This window comes from Monocercomonoides exilis (genome assembly GCF_001643675.1).
Source record: "Monocercomonoides exilis strain PA203 chromosome Unknown scaffold2-2631571, whole genome shotgun sequence".
Classification (NCBI taxonomy): domain Eukaryota; phylum Preaxostyla; order Oxymonadida; family Polymastigidae; genus Monocercomonoides; species Monocercomonoides exilis.
Window position 1 is genome coordinate 2,462,853 of NW_027150547.1, and position 23,139 is coordinate 2,485,991.

The window sequence follows — 23,139 nt, forward strand, 5'->3', positions numbered from 1 at the left end:
ACAGTTCAAAATAGTACTTCTCAAAAAATCTGAATAATATAATTTAATATAAATCATAATTATATTGTGGAGAAGAGAAACATACGTCCTTGGAAATAAAATGTTCAAATCCAAATGCTCTTATCCCTTAAGTTTTTTCTTTTTTCCACAAATAATTTTTGATAAAAGTATTTGTACAGAGAAAATGATTTGCATTCAAAAAATAAAATAAAATAAAATAATGAATATAAAATTAAATAAGACAAGATAATTTAATTCAAAACTTTCGAACATTTGAAAGAAATCCCTCATTTATAAACAGTTTAAGATCATTTCCCGTCATTTCCAGAATGATTTCCAGTGGAACGATTTGAAGAAGTCCAGAACGAATTTCTTGAACATCAGATGCACAAAACACGACATCCGAAGCTTTGGATTCGCAATTTCCAGCTAGAAGAGACCAGAATGAAGAAGCAAGAGGAAGAGAGAGTGGGTAGCCAGACAGAGCACATACTCCCATAATCACTCCAAAGAATCGCAAATACTTTCTCTTCATTTCAAAAAACTCTTTTTGCGAAGTTGACTGCAGCCCCCAACCAGCTGGTGAATTTGAGCTATTCAGAATTAAGACTGAAGTTTCATTATCGTTGCAAACACTCAGCAAAGGCAACTTGTTGTCATCTGCTTTCAATTGCTCTTCTCTTTCTTCTTCATCATCCATATTTTCCTGCTTGTTGAAAGGAGAGTTTCTGCAAAGTGGATTCAGTTCTTCTGAAATGTGTTGCAAGCACTCTTTCATTTCCCCAACAACCTCAGCATTTTCCCCTTCAAAGCCAACAACACGACAAGGTCGATCTTTTTCTGCTTCTCTTTCGCCTGAGCCCATCGCCTGGATCATCTTCAGCTTCTCCTTCATTTTTTCTTGTTTGATTCGCTCTTTCCTTTCCCGTTCTCTCTTTCTTTTTGCTTCCTTTTCTCGTTCATTTGCCTTTGCGCTTTCAGACATGAACGGGTTGATCAGCAATCCTAAATCAGACAAAAGCGCTCGGAAATCAGCACTTGGATCGAAGTTTTCGTCTTCTTCAATCAATTCTTGGTCTGTTTTTTCAATCTTTTCCAAACCTTTTCGCTTTTTGCCTGATGCATAAATTGCATCTTCGCTGTTTTCTTCTTCGTCTTCTTCAATCTCCATTCTCGGATCAATCAGCTCCAATGAAGTTGGCTGGCATCCATCGTAATCTTCATAAGTTGCTTGCAAATGCACTTTTTCTGCTTCAATGTTGTGAGTAGAATTGTCAGAACTGCAAAGCTTCTTGAACAACTTCATAAATTCTTGTGGTTTAGCCTTCACATTCACAGCTTCAATAACAAAGCAATGGTCATTAGAATCGATCAATCCTCTTTCAATGCCATCTGCCAAAGCATTCATTGCCTGGACAAATATTGGCTTTCCGCTTTCCACTCGCAGATGTACAATATCTCTCTTCACATTGATTGAAGAAGCCTTCATTTCCACTTCTTTCAACTCCTCTTTCGCATTCCATGTGGATGAGCTCTGTAATTGTAACAGTCTTTGTCGATGTCTTGTAATTGATGGAGAAATGAATAGCTCTCGTGTTATGTGCGAAGAAAGATGAAGCTTCCAGAGATTGATTTTGAGTGGCATCAATAGAAGATGCTTCAGCGAAAGCATCATTTGGACAAAACTGTAAGAAGACGACAAAAGAAGATGAACAGGAACAGTTGAAATGAGACTAGAGACAGTTTTGTTAAGCAGAAGAATAAGTGACAATCTGATGCAGTAATACAATGCAATTTGTGGCTTGGAAATGAACGATGGAAAGATCAAGAAAAGCAGCTGAGGATCGCTAAGATTACGAATCAATGTAACATTTGATGCGACCATTTTTGAATTAACCAACTCAACCAATTCAGCATCGCTGAGCTTTGCTTCTTTTATTGCTGGAATTTGCGGAATTTCAAAGTTATCAGCATTGACATAATCTTCCAATGCATGTACATTTTCAAACTTGGGAGTTAATGTAAGAATTGCAGTTCCTTTCGAAGCACTTTTTGCTTCACTTGATTTGACGTTTATGCAAACTTTATTACCTTCAATGAATTTAATCGTTCCAATGCTCACCTTATTTGAATATACAGCAACATCCTTTGCTGCATCTGGAGATTCACTTTCATTAAATTTCTTTGACTTTACAGTCACCTGAGTATCGTCAGAAATATTTGAAAAGACTACATTTTCAACTTTTATTTGAGACGTGTCTTTGAATGTGTATTCTATGCTCATGTCAGATTCTTGCTTGATCGATGGCAAACATGACTTGCCATCAAGTGAATTGCACAATGGTCGCAAGTCAGTTCCATTTGCATAAAGCAGTGCTTGAAATAGCATTATATGCGATTTTACCATTTTCAATAATCTTAGCAGCATTATTTGCTCAGCTGGAGAATGCTTAGACGGGAGATCGCTTTTGCTGTGCAGCCCCAACAACTCGTTGGTCGAATACTTTTCAAAGAAAGAGTGAAACAGATGGAAATCTTCAAATAAGCGCTGCTGAAGGTGCTCCAAGTCTAATGCCAGAGACAAATCTTCAGTTGATACATACAAAGGAAAACTTGACTTTAAATACTCATTTACAGTTTCCGAAGAAGAAGATGATGACTTTAAAGAAAGAGATGAAATACATAATGAAGCATCATCTTTTCTTTCGTTATTGCAAAGCTCACACAAACAAGACATTTCAGCTTTCAGCTCCAACAAAGCCACAGAATTAGGGAGCAAATATTCAAATTCTTCTGATTCTATTCGCTTTCTAAAAGCTTCAAGCTGAAGAATAGGAAGACCATCGCGGACTGATAAAAATTCAGCAGCCGACAACTCGCTCAAACAAGTCACCGATCGATGAATCAAACTGGAAAGGAGGAAAGAGAAAATAGGAAGCAATTTACAGCGAGGATTCATCGAATAAACAATTTGTAAAAGAGGATAAAGAAATGGAGAAAGATCCAACAAAAGCTTCTTTTCAGTCTGCTCAATTGAAACAGACAACGGAAGACAGAGCAAAAGTTGGATGCTCCAAATTATAAATTCAAGAGAACCCTCAGAAGTAGCAGATTCGAGATTGTCCTTATGATAACCATCTTTTGATTGATGTATGAGTTTCACACTCTTCAGAATTTCATCGTTCCAACTTGTCGAAATGAACTGCTTTTTGAATGAAGAAAGAGAGGGAAGGAGAGACGCTGACTTGGAGCTGCCAAATTCAAGTGTGTGCTTTGGATGAGAGAGAAGCACTTCATCCAGCGGATCAACATTAGGAGACAGTTCAGAAAAGAGTTCGTCTATTTCCTCATTTGATGAAATTTTGGTGCAATCCATAACATCCTTTCGCAAGTTATATTCATTTTCGAATTCAACATCCTTTTTCGACAATTTTTTATTCTTTTTCTTTAATTTTAACAGGCGATGTTCCATCTTTTTCTGAATGACGCTCTCCCTTTCGCGCATCTTCTTTAAGAATCTTTTAGACTCTTCCATCTGATCTTTTGAATGTGATGTTTCCTTTGCGCTGCTTCCCGAAGCATCAACCACATACACTTTCCATCCCCATGTTGGCTCCAGATCACTTTTCACGTTGAACTTCAATTCCACTCTGTTGATGTTGCTCAAAGTGAAGTCGCTCCAGTTGTATCTTCCAGCATCGCCTGAACAGGAATGCAGAACTGTCCCTTTCTCTGGATCGCAAAAGAGCAGTTCATCGTCAGCATCGGCTGTCTCACAGTTCTTGTCAAAGATAAAATGAAGGCCTGAGGCTCCAGGAATATGAACTTCACATGCGAAAGAGGAGTGGCCCTTGTATGGATGAGGAGAGGCTGCTATCTGCGTCTTGGAAAGGTCAAAGAAGTCGCCCCATGTTGGGGTGTTGTCTTTGAGAAGAAGCGAAGACGGTGTCATAAGCACCTTGTCAATCTTGGCTTTGTGCTGCATTTCCCCAATTCGAGTTCTGTAAAAGTCAACAAGAGATGGAGTTATGAATGAATTTGAAGAAAGGCTTGAAGCTGAACATAGAACTGTTTCTGTGAAAGCTTCAGATTTTAGCATTTCAAGTGAAAAGAATGACGAATCAGCATCAACCAATCCTTCAGCTATTGCGTTCCAATTATATATTGAAGAATTCAGATGCGCAACAATAAATCCAATCAAAGATTCATCTTTACCATGAATGTCATAATCTTCCAAATGTGATAATTGCGAAGAAAGACAGCACAACGTAGCAGCTGTTGGACATTTCCATCCATTCGTTTCTTCAGAATATTCCAATTTCTGTGAATCTTCACTTTGTGGAGCTTTTATACATTTTGATAGCAAAGTTTTAGCTTCATCACGAACCATCCTTACCATTTGCAGAGTTAATGCATGCAGAGCAGCCATTGGGCTTGCTAGTGAATCGAATGCAAGATTGCAGCTTTCTCTGATTGATGCGGGTTTTCTGAGCACTGACCAAGGAAGAACTACTAAGTGCTTGCTTAGCAGCCTTTTAATCGCTCCAGCAACCATTCCTCGATCCAATCCAGAAATGTATGAAGCAAAAGATGGAACAACAGCATCCACTTCTGAACTATTCGATCTGCACGAAGGGATGCTCAGCAAATATGTAAAGAAGGTTAACGCAGAAATTGATCGAGACAATTCAGCTTCTGCTGCAAGAACTTCACGTGCAATGGATGGAACATTTTCTCGAATTCTTCTAAAAGAAACCTTCTTTTGAGGATCAATGGATAATTTCGAATCATCTTCGCCATGTGAAAACAAAGCGGCTGAATTTGTTTGTGAGAAAAACGTTTTATCTGTTGGATGCGAAAGAGCATCGCCATTCCCAACTTCATCTTTATTCACTTCTTTAAGAGCAGAAGAAGTTGATGATTTCTGTGCGAGCGCATTCAAATCTTCAACGGTCACTTCGTTTTTCCTTGCTTCAATTTCATCAATTTTAGAGTTATCGTCTTCATCCCAAGCAAGCATCCCACAATGATGTTTACAGCTTAAATGCGAATATACTCTGACACGGCTTGAATCCACCCAAAGAAGCTGTTGAGTTCCTTTTTCTTTCTCATCAATAAGAATAAACAGACGAGATTTATCTCCATTCATTGATATGATTCTCGCTGGTCTTTCTTTTCCTTCTTTGTATTCTTCACCCTCTTCAAGTGAGTTGTCCTGAATCTGATAAACAGGCTCGTCTTTTCGTTGTGTGCCTGCCCCAGTCAAATCGGAAGAACGAGGATAATAAGCCACTAATTGTCCAATATTAAATGAAGTTGTTAAATTAGTCTTTGTCCCATCGCGATGGGCTATCCATCTTTCATGTGCTTCGCTAAATGTTTCTTTTTCATCGCTGCCCTCGTTCTCCTTCTCCTTTTGAATTTGAGGCACTTTCATTTGCATTAAGTTGCCTGGTTTCTTTGATTCCACATTTGATTGTTCAATCACTGCAGCATTTCTCTTCAAGCCTGCTTCGACTTGTTCGTTCCAAGATCGCATTGCACATTGATATCCGAATGTGCCAGCAGAAAATTGAGTTCCTGTTAGGTCGCCGCTGAGAAGAGGAGGGAAATACGGAGTGGAGCAGCTCTTTTCTTGATCTTCAGTCAAAATTCCAGATGGAAAAGTATTCTTAATCTCCTTTTCTGCTCCTTCTTCGAAGATTCCTCCTTTTGGCACTGGAATTAAAAGAGGATTTGACAAACCTGTTTCTGAAGAACTTGCAATCTCATTGTCTGTTAGAGATCTTAGAATTGGGAATGCATCTGCATTTAATCTTTCAGCAGCTAGCATCGATTCAGTTGACGGAAGTTCAAACACAGCATCTTGGACGCCATCTTTCCTTTCAGCGTTTGATCCATCAACTCCATTCTCCTCTTCGTCTTTCAAAAGAAAAGCATATGGAGCAAAAACAGGTTGATTAAACAGCTTCTGTTGCTTTGCTTTTATTGTCGAATAATAAGCTCTGTCTTGAACGTCTACAAGCATTTCTGCCATTCTTTGAGGATCATTTTTATCTGTTTCAGAAGAAGAATGCTGCTTTTGTGATATAATGCCTTTGATTTCTAATTCTCTCATTTTTTCTTTAATTTCACCAACAAGCTTGTCTTTCAAGGAGAAATGTTTATTCCTCTTTGTCATGTCTTTTTCTTTATCCTCACTGCACTTTTGTTCACCGTTAATCTCTTTTTGTTCTGAGCCTGTGATAACTGTCCACATGGCATCCGCTTTGCACTTCCTTTTGTAATTGTTCATAACATTTGCTTCCTTTTTCTCAATCAATTCGTAAGGAAGAGATGCTCCAGCAACTTGCAAATCTTTGGTGAGGTCAAGCTGAATACTTGTTTGTCTTCTTTCTGAAGGAAAAGAGCCTGACAATAAAGCAGTTGAGTCTTTTTGCGGAGAGGAAGAAATGCATAACTGAGAATTGGTTGACAATGTCTGCTCTTTCATAAATGGAAGATTTTCTCTATCATCAATAAGGGACTCAGCATCATAGGATGATTCAGAAGAATTATCTTCCGAATCAGAATTGGATGATGATAAAGAGCTTTCATCATCATCATCTTCGTCGTCATCATCATCGTCATCATCACTCTCGGATGTGCTTTCTTCTTCTTCGGATTCGTCTTCATCATCAGAAGATGCACCACCAAGCAATTTCTCGTTCTCGTTCCAAAATCGCCTGAATTTCTTATTATGTTGATGCTTGCTACTCTTTGAACATTTCCCTCCTGAACTTTGCTCGAATTCTGAGCGATTTTCATCTTCATCATCGCTCTTTTCTTCAATCTCACTGATCTCATCTTCTTCTTTCGCTCCTCCTAATCCCTTCATTATGCCAAAGTCCTCAAACATGCTCATGTCGATTGGCAAGCCTGCATCTTCAAACGCTGAAAAGGCGTCGCTCAAAAGTGAAGCAACCATTTCTGAGTCGGCATCAACTTCGCTCTGAAGCTGTTGAGCCTCTTTCAATTCCTTTTCAATTTCCATTGTCAAACTCTGAAACTTCTCAAGTGAGCCTTTTTTGGAATTCTCTTCTCCTCTTTTAGGTTCTTCAGCATTATCTGCACCTTCTTTTTCTTCCGCTTGAATGCTTGAAGGAGTCTTTGTTTCGGATTCTTCTTTTTCTTCCTTCAAAGAATCGTCTTTCTTTTCATCAAAGCTTGATCTGCCAAACCTCAACGGAATTGATTCATTCTGAGCTGATTTTGATTCCTGATCGCTTTCCACTTCAGTTGATCCAAAAGCTGCGATTGAGGAGCTTGGCGATGATTGTCTTCCAAACGAAATGTGAGTAAGAGGAGGCTGTGATACAAAAGTATGTGAAGATACAGCCGAATTTGTTCTACCAAATGCAACAGGTCCTGATTGAGTAATTGGGCAAGTGCTATCAGCATTAAACGAATCGTTCGTTGAATGATTCTCCGAAAAGTGGAAGTCTGATTTCAAAGATGATTCAACGGATTGCTTTTCTTCAGATTTATGTGCCTTTGTCAACAAAAGAAGATTAAGTGCACGTTTTTTCGCGGCTTTTCGCTCCTTTGTGAGCAAAAGAAGGCTAAGTGCTCTCTTTTTATCACTTTTATGATTCTTCGTCAGCATAAGCAGATTAAGTGCTCGTTTTTTATCAGTTTTATGTGCCTTTGTTAATAAAAGAAGATCAAGAGCTTTCGCCATGTTCTTGTAATTCGTCTTGCTTATTCCTGATGAAGGTTTTGAATCTTGTGAAATCACTTTTTGTTCTCTGCAAGAAGTGCTAAATGGATTGCGTTGATGGAATGAATCCGTTGCACTCATATCTTTCAAATAAGAACGAGTCAAAGACAAAAGCAGCAGTGCACCCTTTTTCGCATTCCTCCTTTTAGAATCATCCTTATTTTGCATGCTTCTATCCTCTTTTTCAACATCTTTTGAAATTCTTTGATTTGATTCTGCTGTACAAATATTTGAAGGCTTTTCTGATGAATTGCGTTTGAAAACAGAAGTGTTATAAACTTCATTTGAAATCTTGGCAGTTGATGAGGAGGTTGATTTGTCTTTTGCCATTGAAAAAGTGAGAAGAAGAAGCGAAACAGCTCCAAGTTTGCTTGACACTGTTGTCAGATCGGGCTCACCACCTTTCCAAAATTCATCTTTCACTTCTGTCTCTTGTTTCTTAGAAGGAGAAAAGGCAGATGACTGATTTATTGCAGGCATTTGCGAATTAGAATCCAATTTGCTCCAGCTTTTGTGGGCAGCTTCAGAAGAAAGTGGAGAAGATTTACCGAGTAACCTGGAGACAGCAGAATCTGATTCAGGAAGCGATGTCTGCAAAGGTTTTCCTCTTCCAATTTTTTTTGTTAAGATAAGAAGAAGCAAGGCCTTTGACATCTTTGACATTTCAGAAGAACTTCTTTCTCCACCAATTGTAGATGAACAGAAAGGATTCAATAATTTTTTGGATTCATTCTTTTTGTGATTCATTGTCAGCAGCAGCAATGACAGTCCTTTATGAGAACTGCCACAACTTGGAATGGCATTTGTTATCGAGCTCTTTGCCAAAGCAGATTTCTTAACGTTTTCTGAGTCTTTTGAGTGCATATTTAAAAGGAGAAGAGCTAATGCTTTGGCTTTTTGAGAGGGCTTGGCAGATAATCCTTCAATTTTTGAATCTTGAGAAGAACCTGAACGGAAAGGATTTGACAAACTTTTATGACCATTCATCGAATAATTGAGCAACAACAGACTCAACCCTCTACTCAATTTTTTAGCATTAACAACAGGATCAACTGATTCACTCAATTTCTTTGATTCGTTTTGCTTCAAAGCTGTTAGGATTGCAAGCGTGAGAGCTCTTTTATCTTTGATTTGATGTGATTTGAACTCTTCCTCAACAATTGGGCTTTTAATAGAGCTTTCATCTTCAATCTTTTCATCAGCAGGCAAATGAATTTGATCAGCACATTTCAGCAAAAGAAGAGTAAGCGCTTTAGCTGTGGAATGATTTTTCTTCATTGGCTCCTTCAATTTCAACTCTGGTTCATCGCTTTTGATGGATTGTTCTTCATCCGAAACGGAAGCGATAGCAGGCTGCTCAAATGCTTTACTCTCGCTTTCTTCTTTTAATTCGACTTTTTCTTCTTCTTTTGTTTCTGATGATAATTCTTCGATTTCTGCTTCATCGCTTACCTTCTCTTCTTCATTTGTGCTCTTCCACAATCTTCCCATAAAAGTAACCTGCTCTCCGTCTTTTACCAGTTTCATAGCGGTCTTCGTGCTAATGAAGAATGGCGGAAATATTTCCTGCGATGCTGAGATCCAGATATAATCCCCAGGGCGTGGGATGTCATCGAGCAACTCTCTCTTATCCTTCTTTGTGTATGATGCCATCCCGGGAGGACCTGAGTATTTTTTGTGGCCAGAAAAGTTTGATTCGAGCTGCGATGCTGGATGCTCAAGCGGGTTGCAAAAGCATGGCCAGTCCTGGTGTTTACTTTTGCAGCAGTCACAAAATGCTTCACAACTTCTGATATTAACATCTTTTGAAGGGTTCAACGTTCTTGGAGGCATTGTCCTTGATAACGCAAATGATGGTCCGCCATAAGACGAAACTGGTAATTGTTGTTCCATATTCTTTTTCACAGAAACAGGCTTCAGCCTCTTCTTTTCGCTGTCTTGTGAGCCTTCTCCTTCAATTGCTCTCCGATGCCTGTGATCGTGGCATTTAACAAAGCACGAAATGCACAACCCTTCAGAGTCATGCAAGCCACAATGAAAACAGGAAATATACGATAGCTCAATGTATAATTTTGCCTGATGGCTAACAGGAACCATGCTGGTCATTCCAATTTCAGCAATTAAAGGCAGCATTTTAACTGAGACTGCAGATGAACGATCTTTGTCGTGACTTTTGCGCCCAGATGAAGAATGTTCAGATGCTGCAGAGGGCAGAGAAGAAACTGAAGGAGATGAAGGAGATATCGCAAATGGAATGCTTCCAGACCGATTTGCAAGTTCGCTCAACTGACCGCTGGAGAGCAAATTCCACATGTAGCATGGAAGCAGCAAAGGATCTTCAGGCATTTTTGGCAGACGCGACTCCAGTTCTTCATTAAACACATAGGCAGGATGAATTCTCTCCTTTTTGCGGATTTGTTTCATCTTTTTTTCAAGAAAAGGCTTTGTAGGGTTGTTGATCAGTTCGTGGGGAGTAGCAAAAACGGAGCAAATACCTTCCTGTATGCACTGTACGGAACTCCACTCGCCCTGTGCTCCTTGTCTAAATTTTTGAAGTATTCCTTGCTCGTCCAGACCACTCTGCCTGTCGCGAATTCCGAGAGAGAATCCGAGAAAACTGGGTTGCACCTGAGATTCTATTGTGCATACGAACGGATATAACCCCTTTGATTTGTTCTTTGGCGACATAAATGGAGGCAAACCCAAAGAAGTTGATTGAGAAAATGGCCCAGAAGATGAAGAAGTAAGAGCGCCTCCCAACATATCAGTTGATGAAGTATTGGAATGCGAATTTTCGCGTTTTTCTGTTTCAGGCTCAATAAATGAATTTAAGAAAACGTGCTGAGCATCCTTTATTCTGAAAAGATATCGTTTACTAACCGAAGAATTCAAAATTATCTCAGCTTTTTCTTCATTCAATTTCATCACTCCTCCCTTTGGAATCCCTTCAACAACAGTTGGCCTGTTTAATCTAAAATACATTCTTTTGATTATCTGATGCTCTTCCCCATTAAAATGCGTTGAAGTTGCATCATTTTCATTGCTTTTCATAGCATTCTTAGCTTTGTGATTGGGATAAAGCGCGACAACTCTGCCTTCATCGATTTCGGTATAAATGAGGCAAGCATCTCTCGTTTCTGGGTCAAGCAAAGAAAGTGCATGACACAATGAGCGATTATCAACAGCTCCTGTGATTAGAATCTTGTCAAACGTAAACAAATCCTTTTCCATTGCTAAAAGAACAGACACAAACGGGAAGAAGTTCATAGGAAAGTCGCATTCCAAGCTGTCGTAGAGTGGCATTGACGCACAGCAGCATGGATTGGTATGGCAGCGGAGGCAAATCTCAGCTGTTTGCTTTTCTTTCTCTCTCTGCTCTCTTTTTTGATTTCTGGTTGCCTCGGGCAATAGAGAAATTTGCACCTTCAATTTGTTCTGTTTGGATGCCTGAATCTTCTTCAAAAGTTGGAATTGGTCTGTGCTCATTGGCTGCATGACAATTCCTCCTGGTCGAACAAGCCTTGCAGCAGCAGCTGAAAGTGCATAGTTATCTCCGCTTACTATCAGCACACGGTCTCCTGCAGACAGTGACAGAGAATGAATGAACGACATCACCAAATATGGAGGAAAGAAAAGTGATTTACCCATAAAATCTTTCATAAGTCTTGCAACGTGAGAATAATGTGGCAGACTCCGCATTGGAACCTGGTTGGGTGCAAACTCAATGGATGACCAACCTTTCTTCCAATCATCAATATGATCTGCAATTGTTGTTCGCAGGTAACTTTTAACCGTTTCCTGAACGATACGCAAAGGCAGAGGGGATAATGCAGGATAAATAGTCGAAAAGCAGCTTATTTTTGCATATTTCGAATCGGATAAGGCGGAGAATGGAGACAAAAGAAGATGCTCATCAGTCGGAGAAGGTAGGTGTTGATTTACCAGATTTGGCGGAATCAAAAGATTTGCATTTTGCGCAAATGTCTCGTTGGCCTTGCCTGAAGAAGCAGTTTTTTGAATGGTAGAAATAAGTCGTTCTTCTTTGTCTCTTTCTGCCTGCATCAGAGGCAGCATCTTCTTTGAACTTTCAATCAGCTGTGTGGCCTGCTCTTTGCTCGACATCCAGAAGGCATTTCGGCGCATTCTCTCAAACTTTGTGGAAGGAGGAACATTTAGAAAGCTTTCTATTGCATCTTTGGATAAAAAGCAGGGAAGCACACTCCATTCGCACCCAAGTGAATCAAACTCTCGTTGCTTAAATGAAAGATTGTAAGGAGCTTGCAAATGCTCTTGTACGTTTGTTGACTTCTTTGATTCTTTTGTCTTTCTCTTCTTTTTCTGTTTGAGATCGTCTTCTGCCCACAAAAGATTTGGGTCAACTACCAAAGATGGATGTTTTACTTCGGAGTAATCAATTATTCTCGATCTGTCCCATCCATCTTCGTCTTCGTTCTTCTCTTCATCGCTTTGATGAGCACTTGACACAATGGCAACTCCATCTGCATTGGAAATAGGCCCCACGCCGCTTTCTCCAGTACTTCCACTTTCCAGTGTCATTGAAGAAGTGCCTCGTTCTGGCTGTGATAAGCCTTTCTTTTTTAAGTCATTGTCGACAGGACAGAACAGTTTTCTTTCATTCGGAATCCACTGCATAAGTGTCTTCAGCCCATTAATGGGGAATCGAGCAACAGAAGACTTTTTGCAGTGGAGTAGGCAAGTCAGGGGTTCTTTGCCTGAAGACAGTGCCAATCCAACAGCTTTCAGCTCCAGACGACTGACCAAAGCAAAAAAGGCACTCAAAGCCTCGCTTTTAATCAGTTTCATCCTTCGTTTTTCTTTTGCGACTTCTTTCTTCCTTTCTGCACGTATCTGTTTTTTCTCTGCTTTGCTAAGTTTGCCTTCGTGTGTTCGCTTCTTCTTCTTCTTCTTTATTGGTGGCGGTAAATGAGACATTGGCATATCTTCTTCGTCTGAATACTCCTCATCATCATAAGGACCATCATCATAAAATAGATTCGAATGTTGTGGTACCGCTGCAGCTGAAGCATCATCCTTCTTCTCGCTGTCATCACTCAGTGAGTCAACCAGACTGCTGCTGTCTGACTCATCATCATCGGGGAAACGACATGAACATTCGAACGAATCGAATATTCTGCCTTTTGAGCCACATTCCTCACAGATAAACTGATCCATTGCTGAATCGTCAATAATTTGTGATCTGCTTTTCAAAAATGCTCCGCATGCGCACTTGGCAATACCCAGCGTATAGCACCGTCTGCAGAAACAGAAGCAAACTGTTGTCACGACATCAAAGAATGAAGATGAAGATTCCCAAAGAGAAAGATATTTATCAACGAAAACTGAGGAAGACGTAGAGGAAGACGAAGCTGACGATGATGCTTGAGAAGACTGGTCAACAACAGGGCGGATCGTTGTGATGGCAGAAGACACACCACCGACTGGGTCGAAGTCTTCGAAGTCAACAATTGGTTCGTCTTCATATTGCGGATGCATCGGCATTGCTGCTCTCTTCCGCGAAGCTTTCAGAGCTTCCAAACGCTGAACTTCTGAACTTAATCGTTTTGAAATATCGTTCAAGCCTTCGGAACTGCTCTCGTCTTCATCAGACTCGTCTGCCTCATTTGCTTTGTTTTTGCTAGAGCCTTCTTCTCCTTTCTCTTTTTTGAATGTTTCTGTTGCTTCTTTCTTCTTTTTGTTAATTTTCATTACTGAATCATTCTTTCCATCAATGAAACTTGGCAGCTGTGCTTCATCAATAATAACGTTATCAATATCGTTTTTAGAAAGCATGTATGCTAAATCATTCTGAACTGTTGTTTCATTAAATTTATCTATCATTTGATTCAGCTTCAGCGCAGATTCTGGAATGTCAGCCAAAGAAGAATTGAATGCACTTCTCAGAAATGAAATGAGCGGATACATAGAAAATACTCCTTTCGTTGTTGAAAAGTCTGAAGAATGCGAATGAGAAAGACAATCGGTGGCAAGTTCCGAAATCAGTGAACGAATAATAAGGTTTGCGTGTGACAAAACCAAAAGTGCAGTCAGCATCATTGGATGCTCCATCGACTCTTTTCCATTTTGCAACATGTGCCTGTTCAAATCATTCTGCTTTTCATATTGCTTTGTAATGGCTCCTATCATATCTGACAATTTCTCCATTTCATTTTCAGAATGAGTTGAATCATGGCAAACTGACTGATAGCAAAATAGATTGAGCGCAATGGGCCAATTTGAAGAACATGTTGAATTTTCGTTCTCTAACTTGTTAGCAGCGCATTCTGCATCGCAACAATTATTTCCTTTCTCCTCATTGGTTACATCTTTAGACTGAACTTTGCAGTTCAAATCTAATCCAGCTTTATAATCTGTTTGTTTAACAGCAACGTTCTGGTGATTCAGCTGATGTTCACTCACTCCTTCAGAATGCGGTGAGACAGAATCTGCTTTCAGCAAAGTCAAAGCAGAAAGTGATTGAACAATTTCATGAATACGAGCAATCTGCAAATTTTGACAAGATGAATCTGTAAAAGAGATTTCTTTATCATCTTCTTCGTTTTCATATGAAATGGATAGCCATGAAAAGGCATCTGAAATTCGTGTTGGCAATTCTAATATATTGCCTTTCACGTTAGAAGACAAGAAAGATGACCAATTCAATTCACCTTCTCCGGCTTTATTTTTAATTATGCTTTTAATCAAATAAGAAACTTTTTGCTGTATATTTCGTAAGCTGCTTGCTGAGTGGCATCGAAAAGGTACAGCAAAGAAGCGAATAACAGATGCAATAAAAACGCAAAGTCTTCGTTCCATTTCTGGTTCAAAAGAAGAAGACGCACGTTGTGCTAATGATTTGGATTGTGATGGTTCATCTGATGGAGAGTCAGAAGTATACAAAGAAGGATAAGGGGATGATTCGGGGGATGGAGTTTCGGAGAAAGGACTTTTAACAGCAAATTCCAAAATTGAAGGTTCAGGCTTAATAATCGACGCAGACGAGCAACTAATATTTTGTTCATCGGATCGATTCCAACCTGTTCTGTTCTTCTGTAAACATTGTTTCAGATGATGTACCCATTCAACACCAACAGTTAGTGTGGCTTCATCCAGTTGATCTCCTCCAATCATCGAGTGAAAGGCTCCTGACTTCGCATCCAGTAGAATTGATGGATCTCCCTTTGGTAGCATCAGAAATGGTGAAATCACAGAAAACAGTTCTTCGGAGGAAGACAAATACTTCGTTGGATTAGCTGCAGTTTGCAGTGACTCATTTCGTGAAAGCAGCAAGTATGGTACAGAGTCTGCAGCTAACTTCTTAATAAGAGGCGATGAAGGCTCCATGACAAGTTTTGCCAAAGAAGAGAAATTGTGTGTGAGTGTTTCTGTGCTGTTCATTAACCGAACACAGAGGATCAGAAAATAGAATGCATGGTCGTCTTTTGTTGATGACAATGATGAAGATTGCTGTTTGCTTTGCAACTCTCTATCACTTAAATATTTATTTATTGACTTGAAAAGTATAAATCTGAATCTATTAATATTTGCCAATGATAACATTAACATTAAAATATCAACGAAATCATAGCATCTTCCAAGGATAGGCACTGTGACATTGCATTTATCTTTATTTGTCGCTTCTGCTGGTGATATAAACTGAAGCAAATAAGCAAAGCATTCAGCAGCAGCCTCTTTCATGCGAGGCGATCCAGTGACAAACAATCTTGCAACTGTTTCAATAGGAGAAAATTGATAATTCGAATCAAATAATCTTTTCTTTTCATAAATAGATTTTGTGCTGTTAATAAAGTCATTGTTGAATTGATTCAGGGCAATGAGCTCGCGAAGAAGAGAAAGAGCATCATATGCAACAGTATCATCCAAAGCAACAACATCAATTGTATTATAATTTCTATCCATTCCTAAATTGAGTACTTGTTCATCGCACCAATCCTCCTCTTCTGTTCGGCAGAATGAAACTTTGGCAACACACATCTCAATTGAATCGCGAAGCACAACTTCAGAGGCTTTGCTATTATTCATCAAAGACTTTTCAACAGCATCGGATTGCTCTTCCTTTTCGTTTGGAAACAGTTGAGCTTTCTCGTCAAAAGATTTGCTTTTTTTGATGGTGGAGAAGTGTTTGAGCAGAGCTGCATTCTTCATTGTTGCTTCCAACATGTCCAAACCCAAATGAGCACGAGGAGTTGTGATGAAAGCGTCTGCTTCAAAACTGAATGAAAGTGCAGATAAAATATCGTTTAAGACTGCTAACACTTCTGTTCTTAGTGGAATAAACTCTTCTTGGATACAAAGAGATTTGTCATACAACGCAAACAGCATTGAGCGGAGGACAGAAATTGCAATGACTTTCATTTTTGTATATTCGAATGTTGGACAATTTGGCAACATTATAATTTGTCTTAATGACTTTGATAACTCTGATACTCCTTTTTCCAGTAAATTCTTAGATTCTTTTGAAAGCGGCTGTGAAAGGAAATACAGTAAAACGCTCCCAACTGTTCGCAAAACATCTAAAATTGAAGAAATCCTGGAGCATAGCAAAGCCGTTTGAGGAGATATCCAAAGAAGCATTGCAGAATGCCTTTTTAGAAGAGACAAGTTTGTTGTTTCATTTGCCATTGCTGACGATGATGATGATAACAATGAGCTGACGCAATGTTGTTTCGCAAACTCAGAAATTTCTTTATTCAGAAGAGAAATCACACCTTCGAGAAGTCTTAATCCATCAAAGGAAAGCCGGTTTCCATCGTCAAATATTTTGCTTCGCATTGAAGGAGCAAACAGTGTTGATGCAATGAAATGTGCACTTGTGCTGATTTGTTGAATGCTGAGTGTGGTAAACAGACTGTGTGCCAGATCATCTACTGGACTGATAATTTCATTCAAAAGCGCAACAGCTGTGTTCCTTCTCAAGTGATTGCTCACTTCACATTTCAAAAGTGCCCTAAGAAATGAAGCAGAAGCGGATACACAATTCACCAATTGCTCAGAATCCTTTGTAATTAGGCTGCTTAAGCTTACTGATTTGATTGCTTTTTGTGCAATTCGAAGAAGCTCTGAATCGGAACATGAAAAGATAAGATTCATTGCAAGTGACTTAGTATTTGAGCCATTTGTGTTAAATTCTGGGGTTATTTTGATTGGTGTTGCAATTTTTGAATCGATTTCTTTTAGCATGAAGGAGATTAGAGAACGAATAACTTCGCATGAATTATCATTTAAGTGTTTAACCAAAGTTATGCACTCAATTTCGCTCATCGATTGAAGAGACGAAAGTGTTTGAGGTGTTTCGGTTGAAACAACCTCAAGAGATGAGGATGCAGACGATGACGAGGAACTCGCAGAAGCAGAAGCAGATGCAGATGCATCCAAATCAGAAAATGACACAGAGGAATGTGTTATCTGAACATTTGGTGCAAATGTTTGTCCTTTTGCTCGGGAAAACACTTTCTTTGTGCAGCAGTCAGCAAGCGATGAGAGGGCATAAATCATCTCTGCGCACCACAATCCATCTCCAATGTAATCCTCTTTGTGTTCTGACTTCTTTTTCGTCCCTTTTTGTTGTTCGGTTATTGATAGCAATGCAGCTGCTGAAGGAGTCAACGAAGCGGTCTTTTCGAATGAGAGCTGCTCTTTCCTTTTCATTGCAATTGTTTTGTGCATGATGCTGCGTTTGATTCTAAGCATCTCATCATCCTCTCCTTTAACAACTCCTCCAATTGCAATTGATGACTGTGCAATTATTGGCACAACGTTGCAATCAACTCCCCAATCAACACCACTTTTGTCAGAAAAGAATGAAAATACCAATGCAGGCTGCATAATCACGAGTTCTTCCTTGGGAAATGATGATCCTGTGTACAAGGCAAGTCTTCTTCCATCTTCATGGAATTTCTTTGGCAAGCGAATGGCTCTTCGATATGTATGAGAGTGAGATGAAGGTGATGTGGATGAAGGTGAAGATGAAGTTGTCTGCTCTGAATTGACTGTTGAGAAGGATTTCTCAACTGCAATGGCCATTTGTTGGCGGGTCGGAAGAGAAATCGTGAGAAAGTCATATCTTTGCTCTGTTTTGCATTGTGAATTGAATTTTATTCGATAACCAAGTGCAGATGGCACAAACACGATTTCTTTCCAGTCTTCGTTGTTCTTGTAAGGATGTGAAGTGAATATTCGAGTTGTGATCAGTTTTGGTGGTGTAATGACAGTGTTTCTGATTAATCGAAGTTGTTCTGAATAGAATTCTGATGGATGAAGTGAGTGAAGAGGAGGCAATTGAAGTTTATTAGAGGAAGATGTTGAAGGGTATTTGTCTTCTGATGGTTTTTCGGAGAATTCTCCGAAAAGATATGAAAAAAGATTGTTTAGAACAGAAATAAGTGAGAAAACAGAAGGAGCAAAAAGTGCAGATGCATCGACAGACAATGAACTGATGAAGGAAACTAAAGGAAGCAAAGGACGAAGCAATGATCCAATCAAGCAACGGTGAATTGATGACAGAATGTTTGCTTTAAGGAAAGGAGGAAGTTGTTTGTTGGATTCTGATTCGATTTTTTCTCGAATTCTTCTTATCAAATGATAAGCAACAGCTTTTGCTTCCTTCATGAGCACAAGCGAGTAATGCGCAAAGAAAGGAAAGACCGCATTCGAAACAGGATCAATAGATTCTGCTGGAACAGACAAAGGTGATTCCTTTGATTGTTGCTCATCTTCATTTTGCTGATCATCTTTGTCAGCTTCGATAGAAGATTTGATGTTTTGCACGTTGCGTTGAGCGAATCCCTCTCGAGGGATCAAACGGAAGAACAGAGAAAACAGTTGCCTCTGCAAAAACAGGAGGAATAAGCGGAGGTTAAACGATGATTCATCAGAAGAATAAGATGAAGGAAGTGATCGAGGGCAAAAGGCACGGTCACATTCTTTGACTGATGCAATGGACTCGCACTGAATCAATGAGGAAAGAATTGAAAGCAGTCCACTGATAATAGGATTCACAGACGAAGAAGACGAGTCTGCATTAAAAGACAATGAATCCAAAGAATAAATCGGATATCTCCGGGCGCTGATGCCTTTGAAGAAGGCTGTGCTGTTATTCGATTCCGCGCTCATTCTTCCCGCCTTTCTTAAAGTTTTTGGATCGGAAAACACAGAAAAGATTATGTGCTGATAGACTTCTTGTGGAATGACATCAAATGTGTGTTGCAGAATTTCGCTAACTGATGATCTAAAAACAATAATCTTTTGTGATTCGGGATTTCTTTGCTGAATAATTTCAGACAGTGCATCGACTGAAGCTGAAGCTGATTCTGATAGACCTGTTGCCATTATCGCAGAAACAGACAATGCTTCTTCTTTGACTACTGAAAGAATCTCAACCTGTTTCGGATCGCATCCAGTTTCCATCAGTTCTGAAATAGCAAATGATATGTTTGATAGATTTTTCTGTATTTGCGTGAAAACAGCACGAGACAACCCAAGTGCTTTAAGAGAATAAGGAGAACGAATGACAGATAATATATTTGTTTTCAATAAGTTAAGCATGAATGCAGCTGCATGTGCAACGATTAAACCTTCTTCTGAGGATTTTTGTGCTTTTAGAGATTTGCACAGCAATTCAAGTGAAAGTTGGAATTCATCAAATAGTTGTGTTCCAACATCAATTGAATGAGGAGAAAAAAGAGGAAGGAATTCGTCCTCTGAATAGGTTTGTCCATTGGCCGATGAAGACACATCCGCCAAGTGCGAGAGAATAAGATACGCTAATTCTGATCCTGTCATCTTCTTTTCTCCTTCAGAAAGAATCTTCTCTTTGATGTCTGCAAATAGAGTGCGCTGATTGTGCTTTATTGAATCCCTCAATCCTTTTTCTTGTTCTTTGATTGAAACATTTGATGCGAAACTCGAAGGGACTATCACCAATATGTCTTTCTGTGCATCGTCTCCTCTTTTTCGAGCAATCAGCATCTTGTTGATCCAATCAACACACATTTTCCCCTCGCAAAATGGGTCGAACTGCAAGCCAAGCCTGGCAGATTCTCCCAAAGACTCTTCTTTTTCTTTCAGTTTGCTTCCTTTCAAAATGTTCCCTTGTGAAGCTTTGTTTGCTTTGGATTTGTCCTTTTGTTCCTTGTTGCTTCCGGGGCAAATGCATATCGTATTACCAACGCAGCTAATTGAACCATTTCGAATCATGTCAAATGTCACTTGTTTCTCTCTTCTGAGAGGCATCGCATCAAGAGGATGGGTTGCTAGATGAGTTGATGATTTGAAGCTGGACGAAGCGCATTTATTGCAAACCAAGAAATGGGAATGCATATTTTTGCTATCATGTGAAGAATTCTCCAAAAGCTGAAGTGACAAAGAAGAAGGAGTGATATTATTGCAGAGATTGTTTTCATTCATTGAAAATTCTTCATTTGGTGTACCGATGTCTAATGTTGGTCCAACCATTTCTTCAAGTTGCTTTTCCTCTTTCGCATTTTCCCTTTCGCATCTCTTCGAATATGCATCGTCTGAACTATCTGTGCTGTTTGTGTTTTTGTTTTGAGTTTCATGAAGAGTTGTTGAATCAACTATTCCATTTCTTATTTGAGTACAAATTGGACAGTAAAGTGCTCCTATTGCTGGCATTTCAGAAGAACAGATTGAGCAGCAGCATCGTTCGTTTCCAGTTGCTTCCAGTGTCCTCATATTCAACAAATGTCGAGATACCACTTTCCATTCCAATATGTTGACATTTGCCTCATTGGTTGAGTCAGAAGATATTTTCGTATCTTCACGTGAAACACGATCAAACACTGTAACCAGCAAGAACACAACAGGATCCTCTGACGATCTGAGCAGAGTTGCAATGTGAAACAGACGATTGCCATCTGTTGTGAAGCGTGTGAATGATTTGTATCCCATTCTCGACAGCTGAGAAACGCTCAGCCAAAATGGATTGTGTTCATTCTGACTTGTTGCATGCTCATCAGATGAATTCAATTTGTGGAGCGTGTCCCTGTCTCTACCGGACTCCCACTCATCAAACGACAATTCTGCAGAATTCTCAGCAAGATCTTCGGCGTCTGCTTTCGCTTTTCTCCTGTCAGAAAGCATCACATCGTCATCTCTTTCGTCAAACAGATCATCAAAATGACTTTGTGTTCCACTTCCACTTTGCGCTCCATTTGAGCTCTCGTCAATGCCAATGGCCATCAATTCTGCTGCAATTGCTTCGTCTATCTTTATTTCTTCATTCTCGTTTAATTCGTCTTCTTCAGCTTCTTGCTTGCCCTCGCTTTGTTCTTTTACTTCACTCGTATCAGCTGCCTTGATATCATCTTTATCTTTCTTTTCTTCATCAATTTCGTTGTTTGATCCATCAGCTCCATCTTCTTCTTTGTAGTTCTTATCACGGAGTCGCTGAAACTGCTTTTTTTGCTCAATAATCATTCTCTTTTTCTCTTTTCTCAAATTTTCCACCCAATTTGTCTTAAGGGCATGATGCAACTGAGGATGGGTTTTTGTGAGTTGTGATACAACTGACAAAACATCCGGTATCTGAATGCTCGACAGAGAAAATTTTGAGCTGGTTTTTTCTGAATATGAAGGGAAAAGAGAAGCAAAAATGTTGTTGATAGACATGTTTTTGCTTTCTGATGCTTCATCTTTTTTTGTCGATTCAAGAAGCTCCAACAAAATTGGGAAATGACTTTCAGAAAAGCATCTTTCAACGCATTCTAAAGACTCTGCATCGAAGAAACTCATTATGCAGCAGTCTTGTAGTTGCATTAGTTTCTGTTGTGGCGAAGTAGCAGCTCTAGAAGCTGGTGAATTGATGGACAGAGAAAGCGATGGAGATAAAGGAGAAGGTGAAGGTGATGGAGAAAATGAAACGGCTGGTGTTCTGTTTGCTGATTGTTGAATTAAAAATGCTTTTGACTTCAAATGATCCAGATTCGAGTGATGCACTACAACGAGCTGACGGTATGGTGCGCACAGCCCGGCAATGTCGCATTCACCCCAGCCATTTGAAGTTTCATCAAATCCAGAAAATGTATTGACTTCATCAGATTTGGACTGTGAATCGCTTTGTTCCTTGGAATTGTTCTCTCTGAATTCAAAGAGCTGACTTGTTCCGATATCCAAAACTCTTCCTTCTCCATCCTTCACAATTTCTCTTCCAACTACGCCTCCTCCAATTCCGCTCCCAAAGCGATGGATCCATCGGCCAGTGTGAAGATATATGTACAAGCCATCTGAGCATATTCCTGTGGTCTCCTGCGATTGAAGCATTTGCATCAGAGAAGCAGATGGAACTTTCAGAAAATCATTTGCAACCCTCAAGTCATTAGGCTGTGCATATTCAACCTCAAATGCAAGACTATTCGAGGCTGAGCTAGGGCAGATTAACGCTGGCCGATTAATAAATAAAAATTGCTTAAGAGATTCTATGAATTCCTTGTTTACAGATTTGCGAAAATCAGATGCAGATTCGCTTAATAACTTGTTAACCGCTGAAATCGAGAAATGAAGGCGTCCCGTCGCCAAAGCAAATTGTAGCGCCAATTCAATAAATTGGCTTTCCCTTTCAATAGAGGTCGTTTGTTCTCCATTTTCTGTTGTATCCGGACTGGAAAGTGATAACATCAAAGATTCGATTTGCTTGTACAGCGACTGATCATAAATTACTGTTGAGTCTGATGTTATTTGCTTCAAAGTCTCGATAATTGACTTAATAATCGCACTTGACGAAAGTCTGGATGTTTTGTTCATCATTTTTGCAGTTGCACAATATAAGGTTAGTGCAACTCGTAGCGGGATGTTGTCTTTTTCTTTTTCAATATCCTGAATCTTCAAAGAACTGTTTGAAAATTTTTGAAACTAATACACAACAAATATCACAAAGAAAAAAAGATGGAAAAATCAATTAGCATGGTTCACATAGAAGCAATAGCTTGGACACACTCCTGTTTCAAGATTCTTTCGAGCATAAAAAGCAATCAGTCGAGAAAGATTTATTCTCTTCTGGTCAATTTTCTTAAGTTGAAGTAGAGAAGGCGTTGTAGTCTGCTGTCCCATTGAAACGACACTTTTATCTCCAACTAAATAAAATAAAAAGTTTGTAAACAAATATTCACAAAAAATAATTGCGATATACGTGTGTAATTTTGAAAATGAAAATCATCAACTATTTTCTGAAAAATGTTGCGTTGTTCTATTTCCTTAAGGAAATTCCAATCATAAAGACTATTTGCTGGCAACTCTAAGATGGAAAAATCGAGATATGACGATTGTTTTTCTTCCATTTCTAACAAATAGTACAATGGTTTAGATCGAAATGCTATTTCTTTTCA

At 39.3% G+C, this 23,139-nt stretch overlaps 1 protein-coding gene across 1 annotated transcript; it reads right to left on the bottom strand.

Annotated features, from left to right (window-relative positions):
- Window positions 1-115: 115 nt before the first annotated feature.
- MONOS_985 (uncharacterized protein) lies at window positions 116-23,110 on the bottom strand. The gene is made up of 4 exons (XM_067880386.1): window positions 22,944-23,110; window positions 22,751-22,887; window positions 8,770-22,666; window positions 116-8,706 (listed from the first exon to the last, which is right to left on the bottom strand). The coding sequence occupies exons 1-4, from the start codon at window positions 23,089-23,091 to the stop codon at window positions 257-259; spliced, it is 22,632 nt and encodes a 7,543-aa protein (XP_067736049.1). The 5' UTR covers window positions 23,092-23,110; the 3' UTR covers window positions 116-256.
- Between the last annotated feature and the right edge of the window lie 29 nt (window positions 23,111-23,139).

Excerpts from the sequence above, each read along its gene's own strand:
- MONOS_985 (XM_067880386.1), bottom strand. The coding sequence starts at position 23,091 with ATGGAAGAAAAACAATCGTCATATCTCGATTTTTCCATCTTAGAGTTG. Across the intron at positions 22,667-22,750 it reads GAAAGAATCTTGAAACAGGA|TTTCAAAAATTTTCAAACAG; the intron begins GTGTGTCCAAGC and ends GTTGTGTATTAG. Across the intron at positions 8,707-8,769 it reads AAAATTGAGTAGAGGGTTGA|GTTCTTCTCAAGATTCAAAA; the intron begins GTCTGTTGTTGC and ends CTTTCCGTTCAG.